Raw genomic sequence first — 12,917 nt, 5'->3', positions numbered from 1 at the left:
AACTGAATTCAGAATACGACCCGTCAAAAACTCTAATCAATTATGTTGTTTAAATGCTTATTATCTGTAGGCCATTTCCTGAAAAACAAATGAAACAAGTAAGAACAAGAGAGAGACACAGTAAAGTATGCTACATTAAAAAAGTATGCTACATTAGTAAAGTAAGAACAATTAAGACAAATTAAGAACCACATTCATAAAGCCAAGTTAACAAAACCAAATCTATTAACTATTAATCAGTAAACCTACTAGTTACTTATAGCATTCATGTCTTTAACATTTTCAAAACAAACAAAAACATCCAGTTCTAATCATAAAATGAAACGACCATTTCAACAAAGGTTCAAATGACATAAACATTAGCCTAGTACTCTAAAACCTCTCACAACCTCTAAGACCCGAGACTCTTCAGCCATTCCTTCTGATTATTAGGATCTAGTGACATAAAAACTTGTCTCCATCCAACATCTTGAAACTTCTCTAACGCCCCCATTAAACTTCGAACACTCACGCCATCAAGAGATTGCAAATACTTTGTACAATTTGGAATTGAAAAAGGATCCTTATCCAAATCAATAACATGTTTAGCTTTTGTGGCATCAGCAATAGCAAACAAAGCTTCACTCAGACCAGCAGTACTTGTAGCTCTCTTAGTTTGACCATAATCAATTGTTGCTGGAGCTTTTCGCTTTCCTCTTTCATTAGCTTTCTCTGTTGAGCTTTCACTTACTTCTTCCACCCCAACAACGGACGACCCCTGCCTCGAGGACTTAACTGGAGTATCATCATCTACGCTCTGAGCCGAAGCATACGCATTAGAACCAGTTACAGTTGAACCGCCAAAAATGGTACACAACTCTTCATAGATAGGGCAACCATTTGTCTTATACTTTTTTTTATCCGGGTATTCCTACGTCAAAACAGTACAAATTATCTACTGACTACTACCCACAATAATTCACAAATCAAAATACAACCTACAATAACAACAAAGAGGGTGATGTCAATTAAATTTACCCCAAGATATGCATCCCACACTCCTTCGTCGTCAACTATAATCTTTTTATCTTCCGAATCCCATTCAAAGCCACTAAGGGACATGAGCTTCTTCATGTCATTGTGTCTAACCCTGAACAAATTATACCTATTCTTAATTTGATCCATAGTAAAATTCTGTCCATTTTTCTTGTTGAATTCATCTTTTACTTCAATCCAAGCTTCTTTCACAAATGATTTAGGCTTCTTACCACCAAGTATTTGAACTATCAAAAGTTCACATAGGCTTTTTTCCAAACTATTACACCATTTGGCAGTCTCAGTCGACATTCTAATGAACCCAATTTTTAAGAAAATGTTAGTAAATACCAGTGGGGCAATTTCACAAACAAGATCAGAGCAAAACACTAAATTAACAAAGAAAAAAATTGATAACCCACTAAAGAAAACTTACCTGATTTTGATTTTGATAAGAAGTTCTTCAGATTTTGAGGAAGATGAATTCACCACCTTAGTTTGGGTTTCAAGAACTGTGAGAGAAGATCGAGATTAATCGTGAGTTGCTGATGAACAGATAACAGGGGAGATAAATTGAAATTAACAAAGAAAAAATTGATAACCCACTAAAGAAAACTTACCTGATTTTGATTTTGATAAGAATTTCTTCAGATTTTGAGGAAGATGAATTCACCACCTTAGTTTGGGTTTCAACAGAACTGTGAGAGAAGATCGAGATTAATCGTCAGGAGAGAAACCAGATCAAAAAAATGGGAGATGAACAGATAACAGGGAGAGTACTGCTGAAGGTGGTGAACTTCGACGAACAGATAACGATTGACGAAATCAAACAGGAGAGAAACCAGATCTAGGTTTTTATTCCCCCATTTTTTTTGCTTCTCTCGTTCCCCTCTCTCGGCTTAGTTTCTAACGAAAAGAAAGAAAAAGAAAACCCGTGTTTTTTTTATAAAACTGAGAATCAATTATTTTAATTTTTAAAAACAAGTTTTAGTTGTTTATAAAAATAATTGGTTTTTAAATTATTATTAAAATAACTGATTAATATAATTATTACCAAACACCCTAAGAATGGATTATGGCTCACAGAATTGATTATGAGCTCATAATCACTTATTATAATCATTACCAAACAGCCCCGTAAAGGTTGTTTTTAAAATTTATTATAATCAATTATTTTTTCTAAGAAAATCAAATTGAATTTTTTTCTTCTTATTTTCTCTAAACTATTAAAAGAGAGACAAAAAAAAAACATATGACTAAAAAATATCATAGGTCATTAGGGCTGCACAAAACCGACTCAACCCACCAACCCAACCCACACCCGCTTGAAATTACCCGAACCTGACCCAATCCGCCTAGGAGCGGGTCGACTATGGGTCACGGCACCAAAACCCATCGTATGGTGGATCAACTGTGGGTTACAGCTTCCCTCACCCGACCCAACCCACCCACCCGCCTAAATATTTCTAAGTTAATTCTAACCCTTAGATTACCTATCCTAGATGAACCACAGCCGTTATTCTAACCCTTAGATTATCTTTTGAGATTTGAACAGTTGAACTCATTTCTTGTTATTGTTAGCTTTATCACTTGCATGTAGTTTGAAACTTTGCACCAACTTATTACTTCTATGGATTTTTATTTTTCGAAACACCTTTATATAACTTCTTATGATGTTAATTAATTGTCTATACTTGACTTGGCGTCAACTTTTTGATAAAATCTATTACTTCCAATCTGTAAGAGTCTTAGTTATTTGTATACAGGTAAGTTTAGTACTAAGACTATAAGTCTGTAACTGTAATATAATGTTCATTTTATTTTATGGTGGTAACCCACCATCCACCCGATCCAACCCACTGTAGTGTGGGTCGGGTGAAAACCGACCCATTGTAATGTTGGGTTGGTTGCGGGTGACAACTTCTGTTACCCACCATCAGTGGGTTGGGTGGTGGGTGAGGCCAAAACCGACCCAATCCAACCCATGTGCATCCCTAAGATCATTGTTCTTTCCTCTCCTTTTTGAGATCACCATTCTAAGATAATCAATTATTTGAAAAAAGTGTTTGGAAAAATTTATTTTGAAAATAAATATATCAAAATCATTTATCTATTTATGATTATCTATAATCATAAATTTTACCAAACAAGACCATAGACGAAATATTCCCCTACGATATAGAAATATTTTTATTCGGATCACCAGTAGGTTTCGGAAATTGGACGTCTCCCTTCTTTATTCTTATTATGTTTAGCACGCACATAACATGTTTATAATCCAATGTTGGTTAAGTGTTCTAAACTCTATTTCAATCATTGAAACTTTCTTAGAGGATGGCAATAGCCGTTTCACACACTATTAGCATCAAAGCAATTTTTAAGTTAATAAAATAATCATAACGAAACATTCCAAGTCTACACCAAATGATTGTATCACATAAACCATGTAAGATGTTACTCGGCGATTTTCACATGATCATCTTTTGATTTTCGTCAAGAATATAAGATGAACTTGGTTGAAGCGAAAGCTTACCAACACATATTTCGAGAAATATGTAAGCGAGTTAAGCTCAGCTCGAAATCTCAAATGTGCATAATGAATACTATATAGTAAATACGACTTTTGTCTCAATATAAGAGATAGAGTAGAAATAGACTTTCCAAGTGATAGATGAGTTTTAGTCTCCACATACCTTTTTTTGATGAAGTTCCATAAGCTCTCCTTTGTAGTTCTTCGTCTTCAATTGATGAACGTCGTGAAGTCTAATGCTCAACTACACAATCTATCCTAGTCCGAGACATCACTATAAGTAGACTAGAGATCAAGACTTATAGTTTTGATCACTAACATTGACAAACAAGCTTGAGATAGCAACGCTTACGAGTTCGACCGAGCATTGCTCTAACAATCTCTCAATTTGTCAATTTTAGTGACAAAACTATGAACATATGGATTACAAAATAAATAAAACTTTGTAGCTTCTCATCCAAATGCTTGATCTCCTTGGTTCTTCAATATTACTCGAAATCTTCGTCACTTCCAAGTACTCCAATGATTCTAAATGTGTTCAATTCAGCATCATAGTTGTTGAAGATCCGTAGCTATAACAATGAGAAAACAGTTGCTCTCAATCATTGTTATACAGTGTCATATTATTATTACACATCATCAAAGTTCAATTGTATTACAACTTGGAGAACAATACTATCGTGATATGTATCACTCCCCCTTAGTCAATACTTCATCTCACAATGAAAATCACTCCCCCTTATATAATAATCTGTAAACCATATGTATTTGTAGTGTGAACTACATATTAATTCTCCTCTTTTTTGTTAATATAAATTGGCAAAGGTACGAAAATTAGTGGGATCCTCATGATATTTTCATAGAGATACTTCATGACTAAAAGAGAACAACATACCAACTTGTTTCGATGATTTCACATAGTCGAAACTTAGTGTATTCATCAAAGAGTTTATAAAGATACAAGATAACTCCATAATATTCCACAGCCACACTCCCCAAAAAGACTTGGCAATTAAGCACAAGTTCAATTAAGAACTCTCCCCCATAAAATGTCATTCCAGAAAGAACAACAAGAGCGACCTTACTTTCATAAGAAAAGAAGGATTTCTTTGGACATTAGCAAATCACATGAAACATGAATTTGTATCCAAAAATCTCAATTGAAACCACAAGGAAAATGATCAATTCAATTGGCCATGCTCAACATAAGAGAACTTACGGAGCCGCACAGTAGATACACAAAGATGTAGATCAGGGAAAGACCAATACTGCGGAATAATCAAAGATTCATTCTATTTTTCATCACTATTTGCACAATGACATATAATATACATAATCTTTGTAAACAAAAGTTCATCCTATCTTGCATCAATATTTGCATAATGATATAATAGGCTTAACTTTTGTAATCAAAAGTTCATTCTATCTTTTATTAATACTTTCATAACCACGTATGATAGAGTTAACTTTTGAACAAATATGGGACAATCAAGGTTCACGGACGTAAACAACATATCCTATAACAATTTGCAATATATAAAACTATAAATATTAATACTGCAAAAAACCATCTTCCAAATAACTTAGAATTTAAATAAATAAATCTAAAAACATTGCAAGATGAAACGCTGGCAATAGCTATGTGTAATCACAATAATGGCTATTCCAAATCCTAGTTATCGTTCTTAAAAACACAAGAATAAATTCTCATAAGAAGTTTCCTAGACATTGAGACCTCTGAAAAATTCTTTATCGTCCTCGAACTCCTTGTCGTCAACAACCATGGAAACATAAGGTTCGTGAAGAAAGGAGACAAATCCAATAAACCTTTTAACTGATGCCGAAACAGGGCCTTCTGAATTTCAAGAGTTATCAAAAAAACAGCCTTTATTTGCTGAATCTCCTTCCTTGTTTCCTTTAACTCTTCAAGAACACCAGAAAACTTCTGAGAATTTGAAGGAACCACTCTTGGCTTCCTCACATTCCTTCTTTTTCTTTTCAAAGTTGGAGATAACGGAGATTTATCTTTTTCCTTCATGATTGATGGCTTAACAATCATATTAACATCTTTTCCATCAGAAGACATAAAGCTTGGAGTATCCATATGTACGGATTTGTGAGAGGAGATCACAAGATAATCTCAACAAGCAGTCTTATGATGAAAGAGTTTCAAGAGGAGGAAAAAGGAATGTAGGGTTACAGAACCTTTAAACACACAAGTTCACGCACGCACAACTCTTATCCCTAAAGAGGGTAGAATTGTCGAGAATAACCCTCTTTTATTGATTAAACAGGGAAGTCCCTTCCAATATCAATTAGATATGAAAAGAAGAACGAATTCTAGACTTACAAAGTACATCAAAACTAACAAGAGAAAAACAAAACAAACTAAAACAATTCTCTTTTACCTAAAGCCTGAGGTGTGCACAATCTTGTCTCTTTGATCAGGCACATGAGATAAGATGCACCAACCAACACAATCAAGTTATGCTGGGGTGAACAATAATCTGTCCACCATAACCCTTTTCAAAAGAATTCATAGAATCCTGTTTCACAGAATGTTTAGACCACAATTTTTTCTCTAGTGATCTAGTCTTTTCTTTGGAAACTAACTTCTTCTAAGAAGAGATGGGTTTACATACCTCTGATGATTTTGGACAAGTTTGAGCTTGTTTGCTAATCGATTCGCTCTTCGTTGAATTTTTTTGACATATCTTATTTTGTGTTTGTACTTGAAACATTTTGCAAGTTCATGACCTTTGAGAGAACAATAAGAACATGTCAACCTGGAAGACGATTCAGACGCCCTAGATGTGTAAGCAGCTAGACACATAGAGGAACCTGAAAAATCAGAAGAAAAAAGTTTCCAGCAGAAACAGATAGATCCATTTTTTTTTTCTTCCAGACCAGTTGAGATTTCTTCTGATAGAATATCAATATTGATGTATGTATTGCTACAATTATCAAAATCAATATTTTCACAAAGAGTGCAACACTTGACTTTTCGTTTTCATTAGAATCATAGTTTTCATACATTTCATTAAGAGTTGCAGCTAGATCTTTGTTCCCAGTGTATTTTTTTTGATTTGGACACTCATTTGAAAAATGACCAAAACCTTTACACATAAAGCACCGTGGCTTATCCTCGTCATCAGTTTCATCAATATCCATGTTTTTAGGAGGAACAAGATTATGAGGTTTAACTGATGATCTAGGTTTATCTCTGGAGAACCGTTTACTTCTCTTTAAACGAATATACCTAAAATGTCTTGTGATCAGGGAGACTGACTTGTCAAGATCTTCATCTGATGAATCAGCCTCAGAAAGATCATCTTCAGATATGTAAACACTTTTACTTTTGTCAAGTAATTTGGTGTTCTTTGTGCTTTGAAAGTAACATCCTTTCTGGATTTGGATGTATGCTCATGATCAAAGATCTTTAACTTCCCAACCAGATTATTTCTGGAAAGAGATGCAAGGTTATTTCCCTCAACGATGGTATGCTTCTTAGAATCGTATCTAGATGGCAACGATCTGAGAATTTTCATCACAATGTCCTTATCAGGAATAGTCTTACCCAATGCAACAAATGCATTAACAATTTCAGACACTTTGTGATTATACTCATCAAATGAATGTTCATCTTCCATACAAAGGTTTTCCCAATCATAATTTAAATTTTGAAGCATAGCTTCATTTTCACAAGTATTCCCTTCAAATACAGTTTCCAAGATATCCCAAGCATCTTTAGACTTTGTGCAAGTAGTCACATGATGTTGGAGCTCTGGGGTAATGGCATGGATGATAGCACTTAATCCGTCAGAAATTTGCTTTGCAGCAAGAATCTCGGTAGCATCATAATTACTAATATCCTTTGGAACTGTTACATCTCCTTCTGTAACTTCCGGAGGATCATATCCATTAACTACATAAACCCATGATTAAAAATCACGCGCTTGAAGAAGGGCACGCATAGAAATTTTCCACCATAAGTAATTTGAGCCATCGAAGACTGGTGGTACGTTTATAAAGATAGAACTTCTGTCCATATTCAGATCGAAACAAACACAGACTTATAAGGTCTTAAATGTGTTTGCCTTCTCTATACCAATTGAAAAAGCGGGGGTATAACAACCACACCCAATATTTCGTTCGACAATCTGAATAGACAAACTCCAATATACTTTCAAGAAAATCAACTAGACAGTTAGACTCAATCTAGACAAAAGTATTTCAAAGTGATTATATCTCAAATTCTCAATTCAAATTCAATCTGCAATCAACAAATAGGAATTTGCGAGCCCGATTGAATAAGAGAAATAACTTGAACGGTACCAAAGACCAATGTTCAAGTGTCAATCAATTTAAATCAATAACCAATGGTTGGATTACCTAATTGATTGATCTTAACGCACAACCTATGATATTTCTATAATATAACAAAATATAATGCGGAAAAGAAATAACACAGACATAAGAATTTTGTTAACGAGGAAAACCGCAAATGCAGAAAAACCCCGGGACCTAGTCCATCTTTGAAAACCACATTGTATTAAGAGGCTACAAACACTAGCATGCTACTAATGAACTTCGGCCTGGAATGTAGTTGAGCCCTAATCAATCTCACACTGATCAAGGTACAGTTGCGCTCCTTATGTCTCTGAACCCCAGCAGGATTCTACGCACTTGATTCCCTTAACTGATCTCACCCACAACTAAGAGTTGCTACGACCCAAAGTCGAAGACTTGATAAACAAATCTGTCTCACACAGAAAAGTCTATTGAAATAGATAAATCTTTCTCCCACAGAAATACCCACGAGTTTTGTTCCGTCTTTTGATAAATCAAGGTGCACATGAACCAATTGATAAACATGACTTATATTCCCGAAGAACATCCTAGTATTATCAAACACCTCACAATAATATTAATCGTATGGTAGCGAAAAAAGATATTATATAATCACAAACGATGAGATGAAGATGTTTGTGACTACTTCTAATCTTACCTATCGGAGATAAATCTCAAGCAAATATTAGCAAAGATAATACTCAAGCACGATAGTAGAAATAAGATCAGAACATGCAACTACAGAGAAAATAGTTGGGTCTGAATTCACAATCCCAATGAATTCTTTAAGTCGTTAACCAACAGGGTTTCGTGAAAAACCTAAGGTTAAAGGAGAATCGACTCTAGTCGCAACTATATCACATAAGAGGTGTCGGGATTAGGTTTCCCAGTTGCTAGAGTTCTCCTTTATATCTTTTTCAAATCATGGTTTGCAATCTAAGTTACCTTGGTAACAAAGCATTCAATATTCACCGTTAGATGAAAACCTGATTAGACTCAAGCTAATATCTTTCAACCGTTAGGTCGAACTTAGCTTGTTATACACAAATGAAATATACCTTCATTTAGGTTTGAGTAATCGTACCTAAACGTGTACACTATGTTGGATCAACAGTAGTTAACCGAGGTTAGATATATGAACACTCTCATATCAATCTTATTCATCTTAACCATAACTAGTTCAAATGACTCAAACGAAACTAGTTAAAGAGTTGTTCAGTTGCTATATTCTCATAGAAGTATACAAGAACACAATTGAAGCAAAATCGGTTTGGTTCACTCGAATCGATTCATGAACATTATAGCCACGGTTTGCAAATAATGCATTCCTTATTAGTTCTTGTCACAACCGATTTTAGAACTTGATGAGTGCCAAATATTGTATATATTTATCCCTTTTTGTTGGCATTTTAACTCATCTTTTGTGCATTAATTCTACATTTTATCCCATATTCTGTATTTTCATTGTTTTCAAGAATAAATATTTTTCTTACTTAATTTTGCATTTTTTAGGTAATAAATAAAGTTCGGATGACTTGCGGAGCAAAAAGAGCAGAAAAGTGGTGAAAAGCCGGGAGAAATTACGCAAGGAAGCCGCAAAGAATGGAGCGCACGTCCAAAAAGCTGGAAATGGGCTCAAGAAGAAGAAAGTTGTTCTTAAAGAAGAAGTGGGCTCAAGGTTTTCCAAGCCCAAACTCATTTCCCAAACCCATATTCTATACCCAAAAGCCTAAAACCCAAATCCATACCCGCTTGCGTCTTCAGCCGTCAGATCAGTTCTCAGAAGCATCCGACGGTCGCTCCCTTGCTGTGCATCGAAGTTTGATATCTCCGCCTAACACTACAACACCTAACTCCATCTGGCGTCGTTGATTTTGTTGTATTATATAATCCAGCGGTCGCTACAAGCTTCACTTAATCTCACCGTCAGATTGATCTTTCATCTCCCTATCCCACGGCTCAGCGTCGCAGATCATCAAACTCGATACGCCCGCCTAACACCCAAGTATCGAACACCCTATACCCAGCCAAACGCACCTTTCTTCTTTCTTCTCCATCTCTTCTTCCTTCAGAACCCGTACCACCACCATGTCCGTCTCCATCACCACTACCTTCCCCCAAATCACTCCACTATCTTCTCCCCAAATCACTCTACCTAAGACCATCATCACCATCACGTACCATCTCTTTAGCATCACTAATAACCTCAATTTCTCATCTCTCTGCTCACTGAAACCCTAGGTGAGAAATTGGGGATATAAGTGATGATTAAAGCATCAATTGGAGCATGGGAGGAACGAGAAGAAGCAGGAGAAGAGTGGGTCGACGAGATGGAGCGAGTATCTCATCAACAGTAGGTAAATCAATTTCACCAAACCCTAGTTCTACTGATTTTGGGGGAAAATTGGGGGAAAACCCAATGATGTGTAATGGGTATAAATTGATGTTATGTGAAGTGTGTAGGGGACACTGTGTATCTCTCTGGACTAGCCAGTAGAGAATTTGCTACAAATTTTTATGAATTTCAATTTCAGTGCTTATCAGTTAACAAGTTGAAAATTGCTTATATTTTTAGTTATCTCAAATGTTGCTAGTTGTGTATGAATCATCTGTGTTAATGTATGTATGTTGCTATATCATGTTTAGCATGAGCTAAACAGCATCAGGCCAAGGCTCAGCTGAAGCCTTGTGCACTGTCATGTGACTAGAAGCTAGGATAGTTCTCCTGTTGCTATGTTTTGATTGAGCAAATGGGAGATACCAATGCTCATAGAGCCTTTGATTGGCTGTACTGTCAAAAGACAGCCAATGCTAGGGGCAAACTAGTGAGCAATTTGGTATTCTTCCATTTCTAGATGTATGCTTAGGAACAAACACAACCTAGAAACATGTCATTTGATTAGGACACAAGATGGATCCTAAGCCTTGGCTTAACCACCAATCCCTTCTCAGTCACTTACATTTTCAGTTCTGTGTGCTTTCAATTCAGTTTATTTTCTTGCCTTTTTTTTCTTGCACTTTGAAGCCTTCTGTGCACTGAAATCAGTGCACAATCCTCACCTTGCCCTTGGCTTCCAAGCCTTGGTTCTTTGCTGATTTACCTTGCTGTTTTCTTAGCTGTTTCTTTACTGCTTTACCTTGCATCCTTGGTTCATGCCATTTACCTTGCTTTGCTCACTGCCATAGTGCATAGTCACCATTGTTAGCTTAGGTTTCTCTTGTATGCTCCCACTCCCTGTGAACTGACCCCCTGCTTACCTTCTATATCATAACTTGGCCTTGTATACTTGCAAGCTTTTGTGTGTCTTTGCTTGTCACACCAAGTTTTTGGCGCCGCTGCCGGGGAGTGGTACTGCCATCTGCTGTTACCTGAGCTGCTGCTGCAAAGCCTGCTGCTGCTGTTGCCTTCTCTGCTGAGCTGCTGCTGCTGCTGTTGCTGCTGCCAAGCCAAAGCCAAAGCCTGCTGTTGCTGCTGCTGTTGGTGCTTCCTCTGCCAAGCTGCTGCTGCTGCTGTTGCTGCTGCCAAGCCTGCTGGGCTGCCAACTGAAGCTGTCAACTGGGCTTGTGCACCCAACTGAGCTGGGCTTGAACCAACTGAGCTGGGCTTAGTAACCTCAATCTCGCTGGGCTTGCAACTTCTGCTCCTGGGCTTCGCTGCAGATTCTGCTGGGCTCTGCTCCACCTGTTGCTGCTGGGCTTGGACGTGAGCTGCTTAGGACGATCCTAAAGCCCAACTGGGCTGTGCAACTAAAAGGGGACTAAAAGCCTATTTTTGGGCTTCCCTCCAAAAAACAAGTAAGCCTAACCCATGAGTTAACCCACTTGGGCCTCATTTAAATTCAAATTCGGGCTTGCGGGCTTGTAATAATTAATTTAATTATTTATTTGGGATTGTAATAATTTTTATTTTCTTTTTCTTTTTTATTTGGGACTGTAATTATTTTTTTGTTTTCTTTTATTTTTCTTTTATTTTTCTTTTTTCTTTTATGGGTTTGTTTCAATTATTATTATTGTTTTTATTTTCTTTTATGAGTTGTGATAATTTATGCTAGGTTTAGTTCAAAATTTTTTTTCCAAAGCCCAAATTTTTTTAAACCAAAAACAAAACCCCTTCTTTAAACCAAAACCCATTCAAAACCAAATCTTCATAACCCTTGTGGGCCAAACTGTTTCCGATTGCTCTGTCTAACCAACATGTTAGTTAAGGTACCTACTAGGACATGATTGTGACCTACAGAGACCAGACAAACAGACTTGTTAGAATTAACCCAGACGAACCTATCGAAATTCTAAGTTCTGAGGGAGACAGTCCAGATCAACCAGAAACAATGGGAGAACCCCGTACCCTCAAGGATTATATGTACCCAACTAGAGCCAGTCAACCTTCTTGTATTTTGCTGCCCGAGGCTAACGGCCATTATGAGCTGAAATCAAGCACAATACAGATGCTTCCTATTTTTAGAGGTGTTGAGAATGAAAACCCGTACCACCACGTGAGAGAATTCGAGGAAATTTGTGGAACTCTGCGTTTCACTCAAATGTCCGACGAAACCCTAAAGTTAAGGCTTTTTCCTTTCTCCCTGAAAGATAAGGCAAAGGCCTGGCTCTATGCTTTACAGCCTCAATCCATCATGACATGGGATGACCTCATAAAGGAGTTTTTCAAAAAGTTTTTCCCGAACCACAAGACTGCGACAATTCGTCAAAGTCTGAATAGCTTTGTGCAATTAGAAGGTGAGACCTTAGCTAGATACCTGGAGAGATTCAATGAATTATTGCTCCAATGTCCCCATCATGGTTTTGAAAAATGGAGACTTGTGCAAATTTTGTATGAAGGTCTAGATGTGTCCACCCGAACAACGATTGAGTCGATGTGTAATGGTCTATTCGTAGATAAAACTGCTGACGCGTCTTGGGACTTCTTGATTGAAGTAGCTGAAAAGACGCAACAGTGGGAATCCATCCGTGAAACCAGAAGACTACATCCGAAGCAAAGGCTTTTAGGATTGAAGCGGATTTTGAG

The 12,917-nt window shown here is 36.7% G+C and overlaps 1 protein-coding gene across 1 annotated transcript; it reads right to left on the bottom strand.

Moving 5' to 3' along the window:
* Positions 1-391: 391 nt before the first annotated feature.
* On the bottom strand, positions 392-1,326 carry LOC113291589. The gene is made up of 2 exons (XM_026541109.1): positions 1,018-1,326; positions 392-910 (listed from the first exon to the last, which is right to left on the bottom strand). Exons 1-2 carry the CDS (start codon positions 1,324-1,326, stop codon positions 392-394), a joined length of 828 nt encoding a protein of 275 aa, XP_026396894.1.
* Between the last annotated feature and the right edge of the window lie 11,591 nt (positions 1,327-12,917).

This window comes from Papaver somniferum, chromosome 6 (assembly GCF_003573695.1).
Source record: "Papaver somniferum cultivar HN1 chromosome 6, ASM357369v1, whole genome shotgun sequence".
Taxonomy (NCBI): domain Eukaryota; kingdom Viridiplantae; phylum Streptophyta; class Magnoliopsida; order Ranunculales; family Papaveraceae; genus Papaver; species Papaver somniferum.
The sequence above is the reverse complement of the archived record's forward strand: the minus strand, read 5'-3'. Positions and strand labels throughout refer to the sequence as shown.